This window comes from Oncorhynchus mykiss, chromosome 3 (assembly GCF_057628025.1).
Source record: "Oncorhynchus mykiss isolate SJ-2025 chromosome 3, ASM5762802v1, whole genome shotgun sequence".
In the NCBI taxonomy this organism is placed as follows: domain Eukaryota; kingdom Metazoa; phylum Chordata; class Actinopteri; order Salmoniformes; family Salmonidae; genus Oncorhynchus; species Oncorhynchus mykiss.
In genome coordinates this window covers 71,647,034-71,672,682 of record NC_143024.1, presented here as the reverse complement: position 1 = coordinate 71,672,682, position 25,649 = coordinate 71,647,034, and the positions used below count along the sequence as shown (strand labels likewise).

Here is a 25,649-nt window from a genome sequence, read left to right as displayed (position 1 = left end):
ACATCCGAACATCACACCTGCGGGACAGGTACAGGATGGCAACAACAACTGCCCGAGTTACACAAGGAACGCACAATCCTTCCATCAGTGCTCAGACTGTTCGCAATAGGCTGAGAGAGGCTGGACTGAGGGCTTGTAGGCCTGTTGTAAGGCAGGTCCTCACCAGACATCACCGGCAACAACGTTGCCTATGGGCACAAACCCACCGTCGCTGGAACAGACATGACTGGCAAAAAGTGCTCTTCACTGACGAGTCGTGGTTTTACCTCACCAGGGGTGATGGTCGGATTGGCGTTTATCGTCTCAACGCTGTGTGTTACAGGGAAGACATCCTCCTCCCTCATGCGGTACCCTTCCAGCAGGCTCATCCTGACATGACCCTCCAGCATGACAATGCCACCAGCCATACTGCTCGTTCTGTGCGTAATTTCCTGCAAGATAGGAATGTCAGTGTTCTGCCACGACCAGCGAAGAGCCCTGATCTCAATCCCATTGAGCACATCTGGGACCTGTTGGATCGGAAGGTGAGGGCTAGGGCCATTCCCCCCAGAAATGTCCGGCAGGTGCCTTGGTGGAAGAGTGGGGTAACATCCCACAACACGAACTGGCAAATCTGGTGTAGTCCATGAGGAGGAGATGCACTGCAGTATTTAATGCAGCTGGTGGCCACACCAGATACTGACTGTTACTTCTGATTTTGACCCCCCCCCCCCCCCCCCCCTTTGTTCAGGGACACATCATTCCATTTCTGTTAGTCACATGTCTGTGGAACTTGTTCAGTTTATGTCTCAGTTGTTGATTCTTGTTATGTTCATACAAATATTTACACCATAAGTTTGCTGAAAATAAACGCAGCTGACAGTGAGAGGATGTTTCTTTTCTTGCTGAGTTTAGTCAAAAGTAACACACTCTATAGTGAATATGGTGCCACTTGAGACACCATGTATAAAGACCAATGGAGTGGAGAAATAAGAAGAGATGAATTTAATGCAATGAAGATGGTTGATGGTTTCATATATTCTCTCTCTTTTCCACTCTAGGTTTCCGTCCCAAATGACACCATATTCCGTATTTAGTGCACTTGTTTTGACCAGGGTCCTATGGTTGCTGGTCACAAATAGTGCACTACAGGGAATAGGGTGCCATTTGGGCAGCAGACTAGCTCTACCACAAGACAAAAGCTTCTCTCCCCTCGGTTGCCTGTTATTTAAAACGAGGCCATACTGAGGAACTGGATCCCACCAATCCATAATCCTAGCCAGGCAGTGTAACGACCAACCAGGCAGTGTAACGACCAACACGCAGGCGCACATGCACACGCGCTCAGATGCATACACTCGGACGCACATGCACAAAACAACAAGATGGATTCTCTGTCACCGTCAGCAACAGCAGCCAGCCTGCCAAGCGTTGTAGTGCTCAAGAATTCCCCATCAAATGATCCATCATGCCCCAGGTGTTGTCCCCTCCCTCCCCACCACATAATTATTCTGCATTTCCTATGTTTATCTGCTTTGTCCTGCACAGCTATTCTCAGGACATTGTCTCATCTTGACTTTCAGATTAAACTGATCATAGTTTGCACTGATCATGATAGAGAGAGAGAGAGAGCGAGAAAGAGAGAGAGAGAGAGAGAGAGCGAGAGATCCATCTAGACAGACACCGTTGCCCTAGAGCACACAAACTATATATACCTCGGCCTAAACATCAGCGCCACAGGTCCTTCTATGCCATCACAAGGAACATAACATTTGACAAACCAATTAGGATATGGCAAAAGATACTTGAATCAGTTATAGAACCCATTGCATGCAAAATTATGCAAAAATATCCTCTGTGTACAATGTAAAACAACAAATAACGAGGCCAATACCCGCTAATTATCAAAATCCAGAAAAGAGCTGTTAAATTCTACAACCACCTGAAAGGAAGCTATTCCCAAACCTTCCATAACAAAGACATCACCTACAGAGAATAACATGTGGAAGAGTCCTCTAAGCAAGCTGGTCCTGGGGCTCTGTTCACAAACACAAACAGACCTCATATATCCTCAGGACAGCAACACAATTAGACCCAACCAACTCATTAAAAAACAAAAAGATCCTTACTTGACACATTGGAAAGAATTAACAAAAAAACAGATCAACAGAACAGAAAGTACACAGTGGCAGAATACCTCACCCCTGTGACTGACCCAAAATGATGGAACGCTCTGACTACGTACAGACTTACTAAGCAGAGCCTTGCTATTGAGAAAGGTTGCCATAGGCAAACCTGGTTGTCAAGAGAAGACAAGCTATGTGCACTCTGCCCACAAAATGAGGTGGAAACTGAGGTGCACTTCCTAACCTCCTGCCCAATGTATGACCATATTAGAGACACATTTCCCTCAGATTACACAGATCCACAAAGAATTCAAAAACAAATTGGGTGAAATACCACAGGCTGCATCACAGCAGTAACATTTGAGACCTGTTGCCACAAGAAAAGGGCAATCAGTGAAGAACAAACAACATTGTAAATACAACCCATATTTATGTTTATTTACTTTAACTATTTTCACATTGTTACAACACTGTATAAGAGATAATATGACATTTTAAATGTCTTTATTCTTATGGAATTTGTGTGAGTGTAATATTTACTGTTCACTTGTTATTGTTTATTTTCTTTATCCATTTCACTTGCTTTGGCAATGTAAAAATATGTTTCCAATGACAATAAATCCCCTTGAATTGAATAAAGAGAGAGAGAGAGAGATCATTACTCAGAGAGAGAGAATATGTCAGGGCTGGGTTCAGAGAACCACTTCCAGGTTCCATCTGCATCATTAAGCTGCCATGGTGAAAGAGATGCAATCGGACAGAGATACTATGAGAAGACAACACCTTACAATCTCACACTACAGTCCTGGAAACAGACACACAACTGGACTGTGATACTTTGTTCAATAAAAGACTCAGAGAGAGGCCACTGGGCAAAGAAACTATAAGACAAAGCACTTCTCTTCCTCCATCTACAGTCCTAGAGACAGACGCAGAGTAGAAGCTACACGACAGAGATACTATAAAAAGACAAAATATAATTTAAGATGACAAATGTTCTATCTTTTTCCCTCTCCCTCTCCCTCTCTCTCTCTCGCTCTCTCTCTCTCTCTCATAGTACAGGGCCCATGTTCACAAAATAGTCTCAGAGTAGGAGTGCTTATCTAGGATCTGTTTCATCTTTCATAATGAATACATTAATATGGACAGGGTGGACAATCCCATTCTGAGACGCTTTTTGAATGCAGTCCGAGACACAGACAGAAAGACAAGACAAAGACAGGCGACACTCCTCCAGACAGATATGAAATACTTTGGTTCAGAAGCTCAAGGTCTTTTCTCTCTTATCACATCTCTAACGTCTCCTCCACGTTCCACAGTGAATTAAAAAATGGACGAACAGAATAAAGCGGAGGATATGCTGTGCCTGTTTTCAGAGTCCTTTTATCACAGCATAGCTAGGCTAATGAAGGACATGGCCGGGTCACTCAGCCTATTGTGGCCAGGCTAGCTCAGACACAGATCAGCCCTGAACAGCTATCCTGGCTCCTCCAGCTGAGGCAGACATGCTTTTGTAGAAATTGATTTAAATGTGCCTCGTGAAACTTCTCCTTCCCCTATCGTTCACCTTTTGTCAGTCGACACGGAGGAGAGGAGTAGAGGAGAGTCAGATACGGTGTGGAGACTGAGAAGGCAGTCCAGAGCGGGGTGGCCTTTTGTACTCCTTTACTCCTTTCTCTCTCTTTCTCTCTCTCCTGGTTCCTTTTATTCACTGGCCAGTGTTCTGCAGTGATAAGCAAAGAGCAGCCACCGGTCCCTCTCTGTATGGCTCTCTCTGTGTACGTGTCACTGTGTGTGTGGATGTGTCAGTGTGCGGTTGTGCATGTCTCACTCTCTCTCTCGATCGTGTCCTTCTGCAAAGATCTTTTGGCAAACTCCAATCGGGCTTTATTCTTTTCAAGTGAGTACAATTGAGAACAATTCTACTCTAGGCTGAAAATGTCATTTGAATATTGTCGCAAAAGCCCTGTTATGTGAATGTTTTATTCCTTTCCCTCCATGTGGATCGGTTCAGGTGTGGGTCTATTCTGGACAGATAGTAGAAAGGCATAATAGCAGGCCAGTCTGGCTGTATTTTTACTTCAGATACTGATGCGCTGTTTGTTGCCAATCATCATTCTCCCAGGTCCCTCCCAGCAGTTAATCAGGAAAGCTTAACAGGAAAGATTTCCAATTCACATAACTATTCCTCGATGTTTTAATCTGATTAGGCTACTTCAAAAGTCTCCTGTAGGCTAGGTTACTTGCGCATGTTCATCCATTCCAGCATCCAAACTGTGCAACAGCCATTCGATTCATGGAAAGAGACATCCGTTACAAAACACGAATAAGTTCAATTACATTCGGAGATTGTCAAAGCAAGCCTTCGATACTGAGTAGGGAGGGATGTATTTTCTGTCAGTGGAGATTGACATACTGTACTTGATTGTGTTGCTGAAAATGAAAACCATAATGATCAGCGCACAATGTCTGTAATCGTATGGTGCATTGGCAAAGAGACCCGTTGGTGAAAAATGTGTTGCATGTATTATAAATCACATCTCACAGTGTCTCCTGACCCCTCCTGTCTCAGCCTCCAGTATTTATGCTGCAGTAGTTTATGTGTCGGGGGGCTAGGGTCAGTTTGTTATATCTGGAGTACTTCTCCTGTCCTATTCGGTGTCCTGTGTGAATCTAAGTGTGCGTTCTCTAATTCTCTCCTTCTCTCTTTCTCTCTCTCGGAGGACCTGAGCCCTAGGACCATGCCCCAGGACTACCTGACATGATGACTCCTTGCTGTCCCCAGTCCACCTGGCTGTGCTGCTGCTCCAGTTTCAACTGTTCTGCCTTATTATTATTCGACCATGCTGATCATTTATGAACATTTGAACATCTTGGCCATGTTCTGTTATAATCTCCACCCGGCACAGCCAGAAGAGGACTGGCCATCCCACATATGCTCTCTCTAATTCTCTCTTTCTTTCTCTCTCTCGGAGGACCTGAGCCCTAGGACCATGCCCCAGGAATACCTGACATGATGACTCCTTGCTGTCCCCAGTCCACCTGACTGTGCTGCTGCTCCAGTTTCAACTATTCTGCCTTATTATTATTCGACCATGCTGGTCATTTATGAACATTTGAACATCTTGACCATGTTTTGTTATAATCTCCACCCGGCACAGCCAGAAGAGGACTGGCCACCCCACATAGCCTGGTTCCTCTCTAGGTTTCTTCCTAGGTTTTGGCCTTTCTAGGGAGTTTTTCCTAGCCACCGTGCTTCTTCACCTGCATTGCTTGCTGTTTGGGGTTTTAGGCTGGGTTTCTGTACAGCACTTTGAGATATCAGCTGATGTACGAAGGGCTATATAAAATAAATTTGATTTGATTAAAATAAATTTGATTTATAAATACAGCATCAACATTTTCAAATCTGATTTACCTCTAGCTGATCATTGTCTGCATCCGTCTATGACCTTCTGGCCCGTTACCCCTGTGTGGCATCGACCAAAACCACAAAACCATGCTGAAATGAGTAAAGTCAATATCCACGTTTATAAACACAGGGTCGCTACAGTTATTGTTATTTATGGTCATTTTGAGGGTATAAGGTGTGAACATTTTTTTGTTAAGTAAACCAATACATTTTTCGAAACACCTCGGGATGGACACCCTCCATCCCGAGGTGATGGACACCATCACTTTTTTACTCTCTGAGGTCAGAAAAGAAGAGAGAGAGATGAACTGAGAGAGAGGGTGAGAGAAAGAGACAGAGAGAAGTATAGATAAAGCGAGTGAGAGCGAGAGAGACAGAGGGAAAAATAAATAGTGTCCCCTTCTAAACGTCTAGACGTCATGTCCAGACACCCCTGAATCCTGTCTCTGTACACAAACCGGTGGGTCGGTAACCAACCTAGCCATCCACCATGATGGATGGCCCTTTAATGAAGATGTCAATCAAAGGTGTGTAACATCATTAGCTGTTTCTGGGAGAAGAGGAGAAGACACTGTGTCCCAGCCAGGCCTGAACTACAGGGCCATGCATCTTCCTGACACTTAAGTTGCGTCCCAAATGGCAACCTATTCCCTATATAGTGCTCTACTTTGGAACATCTCCCTATAGGCCCTGGTTAAAAGTAGTGCACTATATCGGAAATAGGGTGCCATTTGGGACGTACACAGCAGCAACTTATGTCAACAGAGAGCAGGAGCTAGTTATTGACATCGACTAAAACCTCTGTTCACAACAATGGTGATTGTCAATAGAGTGACTGGCTGTACCTGGGCTGTCAGGTGAAGGGTTGGACACCCACCATGTGATCTGATCACTGTCCCAAGTGGCTGGATGCCAGAACTACGACAGGATGACAAGGAAGGAAGGAAAGGACGGAGGGAGGGAGGGAGGGAGGGAGGGAGGGAGGGAGGGAGGGAGGGAAGAGAGAACAAGAGCTACATCAGAGTGAAAGAGAGAGAATGAGAAGGAGAATGAGAAGGAGAACAAGAAAACCTGAGCGAGAATCTCCGGGGTGGCTCCAGCCAACACAGTCAAACCAGTAAATCACGTAAAGGAAGAAGAAGCAATTTGAGGCGCTTCTTTCATTTCCACGCTCTATCTATCCACTATCTATCTATTCCAGCAGCGGGGCCATGACAGACAGGGGATAGAATGGCCTCCCCAAACCCAGCAGGGCCACAGAGAGAAAATGTATCTGTCAGTCAGCCTGGGAAAAAACATTTAAACCTTGATACAGCACTGTGCACTGTGCAAGATTACACACACACACACAAGCAGACGGACGCAGGGACAGACGCAGGGACAGATGCATGTACGCATGAAAGTGCAAACACATCATGCATACACACACGCGCATGCACAAACACAGCATGCACGCACACATAACCACACACTGAAGTACACAAAGGCCCAGACATTCATCTCACAACGCTCTCTAAATAATCATTCCAAGGGAGTAGGGTTTAAAGTGAATGTCACCAAAAACACAGACACCCTCATCTACCTCATACTACCACCCCTTGCCTGCTGTAATGTGTTCCTATATAGAACAGGGAGAATCAATATAAATGTAGTGGATAGTGGCATCAGGCATCTCTCTGCTTCTGTCTGCTTAGCTCCTATAACTGTGTCTTTCCTGACCACCATCAGTCAGACAGCAGACTGAGATCCAAGAGAAAAAGTTAGAGCCTACACAGAATTCCAACATTGCCTTCAGCGCCTCCCCCCTCTCTCTCTCGCTCCTTCTTTCTCTAGCTCTATCTCTCTCTCTCTCTCACACGTTCTCTCTCTCGCTCTTTCTCTCTCTCCCTTTCTCGCTCCTCCTCTCGTTCTCTCTAGCTATTTCTCTCTCTCGCTCTCTTGCTAACTCTCACTCTGTCTCGCTTTTGCTCTCTCTCGCTCTCGCGGCTCGTTCTCTCTCGGCTCTTTCTCTCTCTCGCTCTCTCGCTCTCTTTTTCTCTCTCTCTCTCGCTCTCTTGCTGTCGTTCTCTCACACTCTCATTCTCTTGTTCTCTCTCGCTCTCTCTCGCTCCATCTCTCGCTCTCTCATTCTCTCTCGCTCTTTCTTTCTCGCTCTTTCTCTCTCTTACTCTTTCTCTTGCTCTCTCGTTCTCTCGCACTCTCGTTCTCTCTCGCTCGCTCCTTCTCACTCTCTCTTGCTCCTTCTCTCTCTCGCTCTCTCACACTTTCTCTCTCTCGCTCTCTCTCACTCTCTCGGTCTCTCTCTCTCGCTCTCTCTCAGCTCTTTCTCTCTCTCGCTCTTTCTCTCTCTTGCTCTTTCTCTCTCGCTCTTTCTTTCTCTCACGCTCTATCTCTCTATAGCCCTCTCTCTCGCTCTCTCTCCCTCTCTCTCTCTCACTTTCTCTCTCTCTCGCTCTCTCCCGCTCTCTCTCTCTCGGCTCTTTCTCTCTTGGCTCTTTCTCTCTCTCGCTCTTTCTCTCTCTCACTCGCTCTTTCTCTCTCTCTCTCGCTCGGCTCTTTCTCTCTCGGCTTCTCTCTCGGCTCTTTCTCTCTCTCACTCTTTCTCTCTTTTTCTTTCTCTCTCTGGCTCTCTTGTTCTTTCTCTCTCTCGCTCTTTCTCTCTTTCTCTCTCTAGCTCTCCATCTCTCTCTCGCTCTCTCTCACTCTCTCTCGCTCTCTCTCTCGCTCTTTCTCTCTCTCCCTCTCTCGGTCCCGCTCTCTCGGCCTCTCGCTCTTTCTCTCTCGATCTTTCTCTCTCGCTCTCTCGGTCTTACGGTCTCTCGCTCTCTCGGTCTCAAGCTCTCTCCCTCCCTCTTTCTTTGTGCAGGGTTATCTCTCTCTCTCTGTCCTTATTCATGTCATATTAAAGTGATGGAAATGAACTTGCGAGCATGCTAATAGCGATTGTCAATCCAATCTAGGCGCGCCTCAAAGACAGGAGCTCGCCAACACTTCATCAGTCTTCATTAATAATGAAGGGTGCTGAGGAACAGGGGAACGTAATCTGAGCTCTGTGTCCCAAATGGCACCCTATTCCCTAAAAAAGTGCAGTACTTTTGACCAGTGCTCTATGGGCCCTGTATGTTCAAATGTAGTGCACTATGTTGGGAATAGCATGCCAGTTGGGATGTATTCTGCTCTCATCTAGCCTAGCAACTACCCAGCCAGGCAGTACACATACACCAACCAACCACGCCTGAGGGACAAATAACCAGCCTGTAAAAAGTGAGAAGAAGAGGAGGAGAGGGGGAGAGAGGAAAAGAGAGAGAGAGAGAAAGAGGGAGAGTTTCCTTCCCCATCCAGGCTGTATCAGGACAGAGGCTGCAGGATAGGTAGAGGATGCCCCACAAAACAAGAGGTGGAGGGAGAGTAAGTTTCCTTCCCCATCCAGGCTGTATCAGGACAGAGGCTGCAGGATAGGTAGAGGATGCCCCACAAAACAAGAGGAGGAGGGAGAGTAAGTTTCCTTCCCCATCCAGGCTGTATCAGGACAGAGGCTGCAGGATAGGTAGAGGATGCCCCACAAAACAAGAGGAGGAGGGAGAGTAAGTTTCCTTCCCCATCCAGGCTGTATCAGGACAGAGGCTGCAGGATAGGTAGAGGATGGCCCACAAAACAAGAGGTGGAGGGAGAGTAAGTTTCCTTCCCCATCCAGGCTGTATCAGGACAGAGGCTGCAGGATAGGTAGAGGATGCCCCACAAAACAAGAGGTGGAGGGAGAGTAAGTTTCCTTCCCCATCCAGGCTGTATCAGGACAGAGGCTGCAGGATAGGTAGAGGATGGCCCACAAAACAAGAGGTGGAGGGAGAGTAAGTTTCCTTCCCCATCCAGGCTGTATCAGGACAGAGGCTGCAGGATAGGTAGAGGATGGCCCACAAAACAAGAGGTGGAGGGAGAGTAAGTTTCCTTCCCCATCCAGGCTGTATCAGGACAGAGGCTGCAGGATAGGTAGAGGATGCCCCACAAAACAAGAGGTGGAGGGAGAGTAAGTTTCCTTCCCCATCCAGGCTGTATCAGGACAGAGGCTGCAGGATAGGTAGAGGATGGCCCACAAAACAAGAGGTGGAGGGAGAGTAAGTTTCCTTCCCCATCCAGGCTGTATCAGGACAGAGGCTGCAGGATAGGTAGAGGATGGCCCACAAAACAAGAGGTGGAGGGAGAGTAAGAAAAAAATGCAGGTCAAAGTCTCACTCTTATCATGTCCCTATTTCAATGCACAGAGGTAGGTGTCTGCTGTCATTAATGCAGACAGCTCCTCTTATCCTGAGTAGAGGCGACTGGCTGGGGACAGGCTACTTTAAATGACTCCTCTGCTCCTCCGTGTTCTCCAGGCTCATTAAACCCTATTTGACCTCTGTCCTCTGGAACTCACAGGGTCAAAATAACTCCAGGGGACTGACTGCTACTGTAAGGGCCATTATGATGTTGTTTTAAAGTTCCCGACCCACAACCCAATCAGCCCAGTCTCGTGCTATATACACTGAGTGTACAAAACATTAAGAACACCTTCCTAACATTCCTAATACTTTTACCCTCAGAACAGCTTCAATTCGTCAGGGCATGGACTCTACAAGGTGTCAAAAGCATTCCACAGGGAGGCTGGCCCGTGTTGACTCCAATTCTTCCCACAGTTGTGTCAAGTTGGCTGAATGTCCTTTGGGTGGGGGATCATTCTTGATTCACATGGGAAACGGTTGTGAAAAACCCAGTCGTTTTTTGACACAAACCAGTGCACCTGGCAACTACTACCATACACCGTTCAAAGGCAGATCTTTTGTCTTGCCCATGAACACAATCCATGTCTCAATTGTCTCAAGGCTTAAAAAATCCTTCTTGAACCTGTCTCCTCCCCCATACACTGATTGAAGTGGATTTAGAGACGCGCTTTGCAGAAATCTAATTTCAGTTTATGTAACAAAACAAGCAAGAATACAGTAGAGAATCATTGTACCATCTAAACCGCTGCACAAAACCGAAAGTAATAGACACAAAAACGAAACTTAAGAATGGGAAGCATAGAACTAGCACGCATGCTATGGAACATCTCTACATCAATAAGGTGTCATAGCTTTTATCTAGATTCACCTGGTCAGTCTATGTCATGGAAAGAACAGGTGTTGTTAATGTTTTGTACACTCAATGTATAAAACAATATAAAATAATACTCACTTAACTACTTTTCAAATGGAGTTGTAATGTCAATGTAGTTATGTTTTAATTTGAGAATGATGTGCTGCTGGGAGTAATAATACAAAGTTTATATAGCACTTTTGAGAGAGAGAGAGAGAGAGAGAGATATAATTTCTTATCAGACCCCCTCCAACCCGCCACCTCTTTTCTTCCCAGTCTCTAATCGTCAAGCTAATGATGTGAAACCTAATGGAAATATTTACAGTTTCCGTTTGTCAATGATAGTGGTATAATTAACACCATGGACTGTGTCTCAAATGGCACACTATTCTCTAAAATAGTGCACTATTCTTTCCAAAAGTTTGATGGGTCCTGGTCAAAAGTAGTGCACTACAATATATAGGGAATAGGGTGACATTTGAGACACCATTCACATCACTCCATTTAACAGTAGAGACACAAGGCAGGGAGCCACTATTAGCCAGGCAGGGGACTGATAGGTTGGGAGAGTTGGAGGGCTTTGTGCTAGAAGGAGGATTGTCTATAGATGAATTGTCTCGATACGCAATTGTGCTATGAAGTGGTGACTTCTAGCGGTAAAACTGTACATACAGCCTGCAGGTACAATGCTTTATTAGTTGTTATAAGCATGTATGAAACTTAATAATGTCTTATTATAAGGTTTATAACATATTAAGCTAGTGAGGTAAAGGAAGGTGGTAGAGTTGTAGATCTTGTGACTGTGGCTACAAGGAGACTGTGACGTCAGGGTCAGGGAACGGTGAAGGCCTTCTCAGATGGATTACTGGATCATATCCTGCCCATCCAACTGAATGAAGGTGACATAGAAAGTGATCTAAGTGTTACCTTATCTGTGAACCATCATGTGGAAATTAAATGTGCTGCAAGATTTCTTGCATTTTGCTTGCGAGAAACACACTTTCACAAACAAGACGGATTCAACACACATACACATACACAAAATACACACAGAAAAAATCCAATGATCTTGGGGCAGAATTCCAGTTATTAATCTTATAGCTCGGTCTTGATTCATCAGCGGTATGGATGAGGTTTAGAAGATGGACTCTATTTACTGCTAAAGCTGTTCAGGGGGCTTGGGATGCAGCCATCCATCTCTGGCTATCTTTAAAAGGGAGGCAAAGCACAGGCATCACTTTCAATCACCCAGTAGACAGCCAGCCATCCAGCCAAACACACTGCTCAGACTGCCTGGCCACCATGCAGGAAGGAAAGAAGCTTCTAGCTAGGTTTTATTTCCCTCTCCTCTCCCCCTCTACTACACCTCAAGGTGAAGTTTTCCTCCTCCTCCTCCTCCTCCTCCTCCTCCTCCTCCTCCTCCTCCTCCTCCTCCTCCACTGCCCCAGGGATGGCACATTATTAATGTGTTTTAAAATAATAATAATCTTAACAACCCAGAAATACACACATTACCTTGCCCTCCTCCCTGCTCCCGTGCTGCTTGGCACCCTGTGTTTCGAATTAGTATGTTCAATTAACCCTGGTTAATTGTGAAGCCTTGGCACATGCACAGCGCCACGGGGGGCCATTTTGTAAACGAACAGCAACCAGCCTCTGTTATATGGTCATGTAAGGAAATGACAGCGTGTTCTAGAAAGGCTTGTAACCAAGGTTCTAAACCCTGTCACTCGATGTGCATCCCTTCGTGAGTTCTGCATCCCTTCGTGAGTTCTGCATCCCTTCGTAAGTTCTGCATCCCTTCGTGAGTTCTGCAATGGCAAACTGCAGCATACAAAGAGCTAAATTGAACTTTGAACTGATTTTTCTGAGTAGGATTGTAGCTTGTAGCAGAGACTAACGATAAATGTACTGTCTTCACCAGCACATTGCTTCCCTCTCATACTCACAATGTTGAGCAGTGTCCCATTACCTGTTAACTCTGTAGGGGGCCAACGGTAACACTGCACTCTCCACCGCTCCCCTCCACAGCACGCCACACTCTGCTTTTTCATTGCGGGGGGTAAGGCGATATAGTGGTCGACATTGTTGTTTAGAGGAACACAGAAGGGCTTAAATTCTTCTGTTTTGTTTTGTTATGTAAAACAGTACTGTGTTATGCCTTGATGCTGGTGGCCACACAGATACACAGCTTTTACATAAGAGGAAGACTGTTTCAACACAAAAATACTAAACACCTTTCACTGAGGGTATTTTCTTTAACAAACACGGATTAGAAAGTATTTGAGCAATTGATGAAAGCCATTTTTAGAATGGGGGTTATAGTCACCTACTTTTGCAATGTAATTTGTGAATCGTAACACATAGACCTGGTAAACTTGATTAGGTGACTCTGTCTAAACATTGATCACTGAATCAATGTTGAATACATTTGAGGCCAAGTCCTCTCTGGCCTTGCTGGAGATTGGGTTTCCTACCACTACGTTAAAGCACCATCTCATAAAGTGCTTAGGGTTCAGACAACCACCCAGCCAAACCACCCCATTACAACCCAACACACACAAAAATGCAGTCAGCACAACAGGGGTTATCCCCCCCCCCCCCCCCCCCCCCAATTCTCCCAAATGGACTGAAATCTTGTGCTGCATCTCAAATGGTACCTTATTCTGTATAGTCCATCTAGTTCTTCACTACTTTTAGCAACTCATGTACAGCAGTTCACTGACCTGACTCCAACCCCCCATTAACACATCATTACCACATCATTATTTCACTTGACCTCAGAGGGTGTGTGAGTGTGCATGTGTATGTAAGTGCGTGTGAGTGAGCGTGTTTTGGGTCACTTAAGCAATTGCACCACTGGTCCCTCATCTAACCTACAATCAATCCCAAACAAACCATTTGATTATTATGTATTCTAAATCTCTAATCAAAGAGGCTATGGATTGTGTTGAATTAGAGAAAAATAATCAGGTCATCATACTTCCATAAAGTCTCACAGCAAGCAGAGTTAGAGAGGATGAAGGTCTGACTGTCACAGACAGCCTAGCTGATTGGTAAGAGAAGACCGAAAAGTAAAACCATGTCAGACCAACAAGGTTGAGTGGAGAATGACTGGTTCCAAAGTGAATTGAATAGACACTGAAATGTTCAACAACGTGAGGTGTGATTCCAGAACAGATTGTCCAAGTCGTGATTCAAATACTGATGTGTAAGTTTGGTCTTACCCTAAAGAAGGAGAGGTCTAAGATTAAAAGCTAAATAGTTGGGGAAGAAATACAGTGAAAAGCTAAGAAGGGATGGTAGTGTCCGGTCTTACCCTGAGGAAGGAGAGGTCTCTGGAGCGATCGATGCTGGTGATCTCCAGGTTCCCCATCACCACCTCACAGTTCTCATAATACTTCCTTAGGGTGCGGTACTGCTGCTCCAGGTCTGACAGAGTACTCAGCTTGTTCTCTGTGCCGGCGCATACTGCAGAAAGAAAGAGGAGAGAGGAGGAGGTATGTTAGCTATGCGTTCATGTGTGTGTTTGTGTGTACAGGAAGCCCCTGAGGCCCAGTGGGCAGATGAGTCCCTGTTAGCGTGTGTCCAGGCTACTGAGTAGACTCCTGCTATGTAATTAAAGCCTGTCTTTTCCACCCATCAAACACCTTTTATCCCCACTAAGACAGGAGACATCTGCCCTGTCAGCTGCTGCTGCTGCTACCGCCCAGAGGACAGTCCAAAACACCCCAAAACAACACAAAATCACAACAAAGCACAATTGAACGCACACGCGCACACACACACACACACACACACACACACACACACACACACACTGTGGGCTTAAGTGGTGCTTGGTCCATCAGTAAAGAGGTGAGGCAGCATTTCTAAGAAACATGTCATAACCTCCATTGCCACATGAAAACAAACAGAATAAGGACCTTTCCATTCAGAGGTGAGTAAAAGGTTATGCAAAATACTGCCATATTTAACATCAATAATACAGCCCCACCTGCACTCTTTTTAGAGAGATACAGAGAAGAGAGTGTGTTTCCCTAATGGCACCCTATTCCCTATATAGTGAACTATTTTTGACTAGGTCCATAGGATCGGTAAAAAAAATGGTGCAATATAAAGGGAACAGGAAGCGATTTGGGATGAAGACACTGCCTTCTCCCACATTACCATTCAACCCTAGCCATGTTGTCACTGTGGGCTGTTTCTAGCCACTTCACGGTTGACAGGGGAGCTATCGCCTTGACAGGGGTGGCAGAATCCTCTCAGAGTTGTCACACAGTCACCCATGAACTGCCACACACCACCATAGGAAACAAACACACACACCTGTTTACTCCAAACACACACACCTGTCTCCTCCAAGACAGCTCCCCTCAACTATCTTACCTCAATTGTATGTACCATTCTGAGAGCCCTGTCTCTGTGATCTGTGCTCTCTCGCTCTCTCTGTCTGGCAGTTCTTTGTATTTCCCTTATTTTCTAAACGTTTAGCTCACACTTCCCCTCAGAGAAATCAATCAAAAGAAGTCAACCTCTACTCCTTGCTAAACTCAACTCATACCCCCTTGTTGTATTAGCAGTACTGTGAAAGCCAACTTTCATTTGATTTCCTATTTATTTCCCCTCCATTACCTCTCAGAAAATGGATGGATGAGAAACAGAAGAATCAGCTTCAAGGCAACATTGGGCTATAAAGACAAATGAGATCTTGTTCCAACAATTCCTCCTCACATGATATTAGATTACAAGAGGCAGAGGGAGCATACAGATCTCACCGAAGAGTAAAGAGATGCGTACAAAATGATATCCTATTCCGCATAGGAATAAGATGCCATTCGGGACACAACCAAAGCAAGGGAGAGGCAGGTATCAAACAGAGCTAGCATGCAGATCAGGTGTGATGTGGTAATATACAATGAGGCCTGGGTGTTTTCAATAACGGTTAACATTTGGTATTAATGGAGGAGGGAGGAGGGGGATCATAATATAGGGTTTCCAGGTAATAAACAGTTATTATAGCCTCAGGGTACCGTGATGAGATGTCAGGTATTGTGGGATGTGCAGGGTGTGTCCCAAATGGCACCCTATGCCCTACATGTATGTAGCACTAATTTCAAAAGTAGTGTGTTATGTGGGGATTAGGATGCCATTTGAGATGCAACCGCAGTCTCCCAGTGAAAAGGACAGTTTATAATACAACATCAGCCAGTCTCCCAGTGAAAAGGACAGTTTATAATATATCATCAGCCAGTCTCCCAGTGAAAAGGACAGTTTATAATATATCATCAGCCAGTCTCCCAGTGAAAAGGACAGTTTATAATACAACATCAGCCAGTCTCCCAGTGAAAAGGACAGTTTATAATATAACATCAGCCAGTCTCCCAGTGAAAAGGACAGTTTATAATATAACATCAGCCAGTCTCCCAGTGAAAAGGACAGTTTATAATATATCATCAGCGAGTCTCCCAGTGAAAAGGACAGTTTATAATATAACATCAGCCAGTCTCCCAGTGAAAAGGACAGTTTATAATATAACATCAGCCAGTCTCCCAGTGAAAATGACAGTTTATAATATATCATCAGCCAGTCTCCCAGTGAAAAGGACAGTTTATAATATAACATCAGCCAGTCTCCCAGTGAAAAGGACAGTTTATAATATAACATCAGCCAGTCTCCCAGTGAAAAGGACAGTTTATAATATAACATCAGCCAGTCTCCCAGTGAAAATGACAGTTTATAATATATCATCAGCCAGTCTCCCAGTGAAAAGGACAGTTTATAATATATCATCAGCCAGTCTCCCAGTGAAAAGGACAGTTTATAATATAACATCAGCCAGTCTCCCAGTGAAAAGGACAGTTTATAATATAACATCAGCCAGTCTCCCAGTGAAAAGGACAGTTTATAATATATCATCAGCCAGTCTCCCAGTGAAAAGGACAGTTTATAATATAACATCAGCCAGTCTCCCAGTGAAAAGGACAGTTTATAATATATCATCAGCCAGTCTCCCAGTGAAAAGGACAGTTTATAATATATCATCAGCCAGTCTCCCAGTGAAAAGGACAGTTTATAATATATCATCAGCCAGTCTCCCAGTGAAAAGGACAGTTTATAATATATCATCAGCCAGTCTCCCAGTGAAAATGACAGTTTATAATATATCATCAGCCAGTCTCCCAGTGAAAAGGACAGTTTATAATATAACATCAGCCAGTCTCCCAGTGAAAAGGACAGTTTATAATATAACATCAGCCAGTCTCCCAGTGAAAAGGACAGTTTATAATATAACATCAGCCAGTCTCCCAGTGAAAATGACAGTTTATAATACAACATCAGCCAGTCTCCCAGTGAAAAGGACAGTTTATAATATATCATCAGCCAGTCTCCCAGTGAAAAGGACAGTTTATAATATAACATCAGCCAGTCTCCCAGTGAAAAGGACAGTTTATAATACAACATCAGCCAGTCTCCCAGTGAAAAGGACAGTTTATAATATATCATCAGCCAGTCTCCCAGTGAAAAGGACAGTTTATAATATATCATCAGCCAGTCTCCCAGTGAAAAGGACAGTTTATAATACAACATCAGCCAGTCTCCCAGTGAAAAGGACAGTTTATAATATAACTTCAGCCACCTAAAAAGAAACCTACATACACTTCAATAAGTACGGTCAACTCAAAATGCTGTTGTACATCACATACAACATCACATACTCAGTTCTGCGAAGTGGTAATTACTGAGTTATCAGTGATCGTTAATGAAAGTCTACAGTATCTGTAATGGAAGCCTACAGTATCTATAATGGAAGCCTATATCGCCATGTAATCCCGACATGGTGTTGACTGCCCAGTGAACGACAGCAAAGCCACCTGTATAAACCTGGTTGGATGCTGGGAAGTACATGTGAACAAAAGACACAGGTAGAACAGTGTGCATGGTGACTTGTGAAGTTACATGTTACATGCAGAAATAAATAATACATTGTATTTCTCTTTCTCTCTCTCAGAAGCACAGCTGGCACACACTTGCACAGAGGAGATTCTCCCCCTAAAGCTTGGATTCCCATTCAGAGGAACTGAGGCCCAATGTCTTCATTTCTATGGCTTTATCCCCCACCCCCGATCCTCCTCGTCTTCAGAGGATTGATTTCATTTCTTCTCTGGGATTTCCATTCCAGAAATGATGGATTGAGGCAATGAATCTCAATATGGGATTTCTTCATATACTTAACTAATAGCAGGATTAGAAGCCTGCGGTAAAAAAAACAATAGGCATGTCTGTTTCAGGCGTGTCTGTGTTTGCTATATCGTTTTGATAGTAGCCCTGGTGTGTGCAATAAAATAACATAAAAAATGTTTCACATTAATTTACACAAGGCTGTTTGTTAACCAAGGCTCTAAGGATGGGGTATTTTTGCATTAATTATAAAGACACCTTATTGCCATGGAATATGGTTGAAAATTGCAATAATGTAATATTCAACTCAATATAACTCAATGCTTAATCTCTTTGATTCCCTCCCTTTTCTCTCAGGTAATCTACAGTGCACAGTGTAGTTTAGACATCTTTAGAAATAAGCATGCAACTGTATCCCTCAGTAAATATCAACATCAAAGAGCTTCATCAGCTATTCAAACAGTTTCTGTGTTAAATCATGTTCCCTGTAAAACTGTGATGTGTAAACAGACAAATGATGCATGATAAAATCATGAATAGAAATGCAATCTACTCTAGAATCCCTCTCAACGTAGAAAATCTATGATGACACTGATTGATTCATATTTTTGTTTTTGGCAGAACTAAAAGTCTGCTTTCCCTTGGCATGCTAACAGACCTCATTCAATTCAATCACAAAAAAACATATAGGGGCAGATAAGCCCAAATATAATTATGTCAATTATTCCCCCAAATAACCTTTTCTATGGATTCAATTCCAGAACATCATAATTATCTTTGGCCCATCTCAAGTGTCATGCAGCTATAATCAAATAAATGAGACAGTTTCCCTCTCAATCACTCAAGCCCACACAAACAAACCTCTAGCATTTCCCCATAAGTCGTACCACTTCCTGTCCAGGAGCAATATGGTTTGGAAACCAAGTGAAACCAAGCTGCTGGTGATCACCTCTGACACTGAAACATGCTGCTTAATATCACACTTAGTGTAGAAACTGTCCAACCCTACTCCCAAACTGCACCATAACCATAGAAGGAAACGGTTGCATAAACATGACATGTACACTTGGAGGAAACCACCACATACTTCAACCAGTCACGTAGAGTGTGTTTCATGCTGTGGTGAGAGAAGAAAAACAGATGGAAAATCTAAATGAGTGAAAGAGAAGGTTGGATTGGATGTGAAAGGGTCTGCTTTCTCTGCTATCATCTCCAGATAAGAAGCGGTGCTGATCTGCTCTCCCTGTGTGACATTGAATAATCCCTCCACCCCTCTGTCTCTCTGTCTCTCTCTCTCTCCATGCTCTCCTCTCTCCATGCTCTCTCTCCATGCTCTCTCTCCATGCTCTCTCTCCATGCTCTCCTCTCTCCATGCTCTCCTCTCTCCGTGCTCTCCTCTCTCCATGCTCTCCTCTCTCCATGCTCTCCTCTCTCCATGCTCTCATCCTTCTCTCTCTCTCTCTCTCTCTCCATGCTCTCCTCTCTCTCTCTCTCTCTCCATGCTCTCTCTCCATGCTCTCCTCTCTCCATGCTCTCCTCTCTTCATTCTCTCTCTCTCTCTCTCTCTCTCTCTCTCTCTCTTGCTCTCTCTTTACCCATGCTCTCTTCACTCTCTCTCTCTACCCATGCTCTCTTCACTCTCTCTCTCCCCATCCTCTATTCATCACTGTATTGCTCTCTGTCTACATCACTCTCCCTCTATCACCTCTCTACCTCTTATTCCACTCTGTCAATCCAAGTCTTTTTTCTCTTTCCCCCTCGGTCTATCACCCCTCTGTCTCTTCCCACTCTCTATCACTCTCTCCAACTCTCTCTCTTATCTCACCCTCCATCAGTCCCCCATCTCTCCATAGAGCAGCTTATAGACTATATCCTGTGAGATGGGTCTCATGTGAATGGGTTTCAGCAGTTTATAGAATTCTCACTCCAGGGATGTATGGGCCCTCAGAGTCGCCTCAGAGGTGGACGCAGTTTGGAAAGTGGACAGTAATTGGCATGACATGCCCTGAGAGTCTACAGCAGTCTTACCACAGATCATAGACCATAGAAATATAAATAATAGAAAGGGTGTCTCCCTTCAAGTCAATGGTGGCATAATGGATGGACTGACAGACATTTTGAGTGTACCCCATTGTCTCACATCAGATAACATGACGGGCATCTGCACTGATCTGTCTGGTAACTCTCTGACACTCATGGGATAGCTAAAAATAAGTTGGGCTACTTTGCTGCCTCAGCATTCTAAAATGTTACCAAGGTGACATCGTCCACTTAAACCCCTTTCACCATCAAAATAGTCCGTTATTCTTACCAGAAACTATAAATCTGTAGACAATATATTTTTTTTATGTAATGGGAAAGTCTTCACTACCTCCTTCTACATCGAGCTAAGGTGTCTTGTGTTGGTAGAATCAGTATTTCTGAAATTCAATTTGTGCATGAAAATTAGCTACCTAAAGCATTAGCTAGCTACTGTCTGCTTGCTGGCTGACCCCGTTTGAAATCAATCCATATGAAACGAAAGGCAGGGCTGCTAACAACCAGTTAACACAATTTATGTTGAATACTCCTTCTAGCTAGCTAGCTAGCACCTGTAGTGAAGTTCTAGCTAATGCACAAATGAGTTTTCATATCTGTTTGCTGTGATTAGTGTGTCGAGTTCTACAGCACAGCTGACTGCTCTCTGCAACGTTATCACGTTGGCCAAATGTTACAAAGTAACGAGGTACAGTGCCACCTGTCAGAGTCAGAAACATGCTGATTTAGGAGAACAGTCCCATAACTTTGGTGATGTACAACTTCATCAACAAGCTGGCAAACTAGCTACAGTATGGCTATTCAAACCAACTTGCACTAGACTGCTAGCTGGAGCAAGTTTTACCCAGTTGATCGAACACGGTTTTCTGTAGTAGCCAGTGCGTCATAGCTACCGAGAGTGGAGTGATTTTCAGAATTAGGAACTAATTTTAGGCGGATGAGCAAAACCTTGATTTTTAGACATGAGTTCCACGTCCTACAAGACAGATTGGTTGAAGGACGAGTGTCGCGTAGGAGTGATGCCATCTGATGTGAGACAATGGAGTGTACCATGCAAGGAAGTAAAATCAGAAAGTGTACCCTTCAATCTGTGCTGTGACTTGTTCAGTCAACTCAGCTGATTTGACAAAAAACACATTATATTGCATGAGCCACATCAGTTAGCATAATACCAGGCAGGCATTGCGAGTGTACCTAGGACGTTACCAGTCAAATTGCCACGGTTCGAGCTTCCAAGCCCGTTCTATTCATTGTATTTATATGCCAGAGATAGGGTATCACACGGCATCTGTCACTGTCACAAAGATAACACTAAAAGTCAATGGGTTCACTCTGCCAGACACAGTGGGTTCATCCCAAATGGCACCATATTCCCTTAAAAAAAAGTAGCGCACTACAAGTATATGGGGTACTGGGTGCCATTGGGGATGCAGACAGTGAATCTATGTGCCTCTCTCTGTGGCATAAATAAAACATGTATAACGTTAAATATTTAAAGAAGCACTACGCTACAAACCACCCTGTGACCCGCTACGTCATTTTCTCATCAACTTCAATTTCATTTGGTATTCTATAAATATACTCTGCGGAATTAAACTAAATGATCCTCCCCAGATAAGTTTCTACCTTTTACTCAATTAATTTCCGTAAGTATTGCACAACATTACTTTGTCAATAGTGCCTGTGGGTTTTTATTGAACACCAATAATGTGGAGAGTGTCACAGTCTCCAAGGCTTATTGGGCCTCACAGCCACGCTAGGAAAGGTCATACCAACACACAGTAACTCACTGAATTAAATAAAGTTGCAAATGTCATTTCTTCAAGTAAACATCATTGATATCTCAGTTTGGGGAGGGAGGGGGTGCCTGGGGTTGGTGTGTGTGTGTGTGTGTGTGTGTGTGTGTGTGTGTGTGTGTGTGTGTGTGTGTGTGTGTGTGTGTGTGTGTGTGTGTGTGTGTGTGTGTGTGTGTGTGTGTTTGTGCTGGACGTGTTTAACTATACTTGTGGGGACCAGAAGTCCCCACAAAAACAGTAAACTAACAAAAAATGACCAACTGGGACGTTTTCTTAGTCCCCACAAGGTCAAATGCTATTTCTAGGGGGTTTAGGGTTAAGGTTAGAATTAGTGTTATAATTAGGTTTAGGGTTAGGAGCTAGGGTTAGGTTTAGGGTTAAGGTTTTGGCGTTAGGGTTAAGATTAAGGTTAGAGTTAGGGAAAATTGGATTTTGAATGGGACAGAATTGTGTGCATAATCATGTAAAAGCTCAGTTTGGGGAGAGGGAGGACTTGTCAGGGGTTGGAGATGGAAACAGACAGACATCTACTGTATACTCTACCCTCTGCCTTTATGTCTGGCTCTCGCCTAGTAACAGTCTCTCACCTATGTGACATTTTAGAACTGCATTTACAGATAAAATATAGTACTGTAGGTCGAACGTCATTATCAAGGAGGCTGTGCTTACGAGCCAGACTGAGAACTACTTTAATGGATTCCTATTCTCCATTGGACATGATTTTTAGTCCAGGACTATAATTCATCCCTAGGGGTCTAGGATTGAGGGTCAAATACTCCAATCCTGCTTGAGTTTGAGATGATGAAACACCCCTACTCTGACTCCTGTGTCCCCTGTCCAATGAACTTCATGGGTCCAAAACTAGACCGCCCTTAGTACTCTCAGACAAAATGTGTGCATCTTGCTTCATGCCATGCTGAAAAACGAACAATGACACTCCTCCTCCCTCCTCTATGACCCCTGTGTCCCCTATGATGAGCTTCATCGGTCAGTTATCATGAGTTACAAGCTGCAGTGGCCGGTGTAATCATGCCTCCAGATTACTGCCCATCTGCTGGTCAGCTTAATAACGATGATGACAATGATGACAATAACCATAATAATATGATCTGGTGGTTGGGTCCCCTCTCTAGCCTCCAAGGTCAACTACACACACACACACACACACACACACACACAAACAAACATGCGTACAAGTGCACACAAGTGCGCACATACAAGCACACACAAACTACAGTTTGATGGAGGTCCCCTCTTTAGCCTCAGCAGTCAATGAGCTTCACAATGAACCTGTCTACTGCTCCATATGGTCAGGCTGACACATACTAATGCATTTGTGTGTGCGTGTGTGTGTGTGTGTGTGTGTGGGGGGGGGGGGGGGGGGGGTGCGTGTGTGTGCTTGTCTGCTTGTATGTATGTGTGTTTCTGTGTTAACAAGGCAAGGCCTGAATTGAATGCTAATATTACAAGTAGACAAGCTCTCGCACGCACGCACGCACGCACACACACACACACACACACACACACACACACACAAACAAACAAACACGCATGCACACACATACACAAACAGCATTAGTAATGAGTAATACCCCCGAATAGAGTAGCCAGTCGCTGGCAACAAGGAAGGGAATAGGAGAGGAATACTTGGCAGGCAGGGGACAGGGGGGGCTGGGACATGTGGCCCCTGTCACCAACACACCTGGAAATTGACTGCCCTGTTCCATTACACACATCTGTTCTGGACTGAAACAACTACAGTACAACCTGTCTGGAACCCACCACAGAGATGGGATGCACCCCAAATGACGTTACCTTTATAGTGCACTACTTTTCACCAGAGCCTTATGGGCTAAAGTAGTGCACCATATTGGGAAAGGGTGGTATTTGGAACGTATCCTAAATGGTTTCTCTAAGCACACACACTATAGTAGGCCTTGGAGAAAACAACCCAGCATTTCAAAAAGAATTGCCACCACAAACTGTTTGCTGTTTGCCTGCTTTGGGAGTTTGGAGATTATTTTCTTTCAAGTATGCAGCCAGATAGATATCTATTACAGGCAGACACCAGAGAGAGAAGATTACAATTTTACATACAAAATGTAAGAGGGGCATTTTGTAAAATGGTGTGCCCCCACAGTGACAGAAGACATAAAACATAATTTTATAGAAATGTCTGCAATAGCCAAGAGGAAGATATTTAGCCTATTTACTGACAGGTGAGTGTTTCTCAGTAGAGCATCTAAAGGGCCAAAGATGTGTGTGCATGCGTGCTACTGTATAAGGACTTTGTGTAGAGAGCAGGACCTGGAAGGAGTGTAAGTACAAGCGGGTGTGAAAGGAAATGTCAAACTGTAGCCCAGTTATCTGCTGGGCTGTCATGTCAGGATATGGAAGAAGAGGTAGTGGTCTATTTTGGGCACAGCAGAAAAAAGGGTTCTTATAGTAGACACCCCCTTGGGCTTCCCAGACAACTTCACACACACACACACGCACACACGCACACACGCACACGCAGATCACAAACAAACACACGCGCAAACGCACACATCTGCAGTACCACTGCCTGGGCTTTGGTCACCATGGATACAGGTCAATGCTTCTTAGTTAGGTGCACGGCCCAGGGGGTGTAGATGTGTGTGTGTGCATGTGTGTGTCCCAGGTCTCTGGGTCATTTACCCACGCGCTGGAGCTAATCTAATCCTATACTAGACCAAATCCGGCCAGGTCACAGAAGAGCGGAGGAGATGATGACACATACACACACACACACGGGCAGAGGAGATCATGACACACACCCCATTACCCATAATCCTCTTCACCTCACCGTCTATCCTTGACTGACCATGCCATGCTGGCTACTGACACCGGGTTAAAGGGAGTGTGTGTGTGTGTGTGTGTGTGTGTGTGTGTGTGTGTGTGTTAAAGGTAAAGCCTTTACTGTGAGCAGTGTATAGAATGTAATGGCTCAGATGTCAGAACTAGATATGCTCCATTCTGGTAATTGCTGGGGTTACGGTGGGGAGGGAATATTGCGGCCTGTATTTGTATTGATTGATTGATTGATTGATTAGCTGTTTGAGGGTATTGAAGATAAGCTTGTTGCATGACTGTTGTGAGGGCCGCAGTGGCAGACCTGGTTAAATAGTGAATCAATGAAATGGATCCAAGTGAATAGTCCCCAAAGTGCAAACTTCAAGCAAAATCAAATGCAGGCATTGGAATGTATTTTACATAATGTATTTGTCCCGGGTCTGTGACAGGTGATGCAGAGCCATTACCAGTCAGGTCGGATATTGAGTGTGAGTATAGATGGTGCCAGGTGAAAGTGGACGTATCCTTCTTGTCCAGCTCTGTATAACCTGGTTGAAACCCACGGAGTTCAGAGTGTGGAATGCTCTTAGAGACTTACCCAGAAAGACTCACAGCTGTAAGTGCTGACAAAAGTGCTTATACAAAGTATTGACTGAGGGGTGTGAATATTTATGTAAATTAGATATATCTATGTTTTATTTTCAATAAAATTGCTAAAATTTCTAAAAAACATGTTTTCACTTTGTCATTATGGGGTATTGTGTATAGATGGTTGAGAAGTGATTTTATTACATTCACTCTGAATTCAGGCTGTAACAACAAAATGTGGAATAAGTCAAGGGGTATGAATACTTGTGTCTGAGCCGTTGAATTGAGATTCTACTTTGTCTCTGTACTGACGCTTAGCTTGTTTGATAGCCTTGCGGAGGGAATAGCTGCACTGTTTGTATTCGGTCATGTTACCAGACACCTTCCCCTGATTAAAAGCAGTGGTTCGCGCTTTCAGTTTCACGCGAATGCTGCCATCAATCCACGGTTTCTGGTTAGGGAATGTTTTAATCGTTGCTATGGGAACGACATCTTCAACGCACGTTCTAATGAACTCACACACCGAATCAGCGTATTCGTCAATGTTGTTGTCTGACGCAATACGAAACATGTCCCAGTCCACGTGGTGGAAGCAGTCTTGGAGTG

The 25,649-nt window shown here is 44.3% G+C and overlaps 1 protein-coding gene across 2 annotated transcripts in view; it reads right to left on the bottom strand.

Annotated features, from left to right (window-relative positions):
- Positions 1-25,649, bottom strand: part of erbb4b (erb-b2 receptor tyrosine kinase 4b) — a 464,723-nt gene that overhangs the window by 214,032 nt on the left and 225,042 nt on the right. For both annotated transcript variants that reach the window (XM_090230064.1, XM_036974796.2), the window contains exon 2: positions 13,946-14,097. In XM_090230064.1, the coding sequence (XP_090086190.1) occupies positions 13,946-14,097 (152 nt within the window). The remainder of the gene's footprint in view (positions 1-13,945; positions 14,098-25,649) is intronic.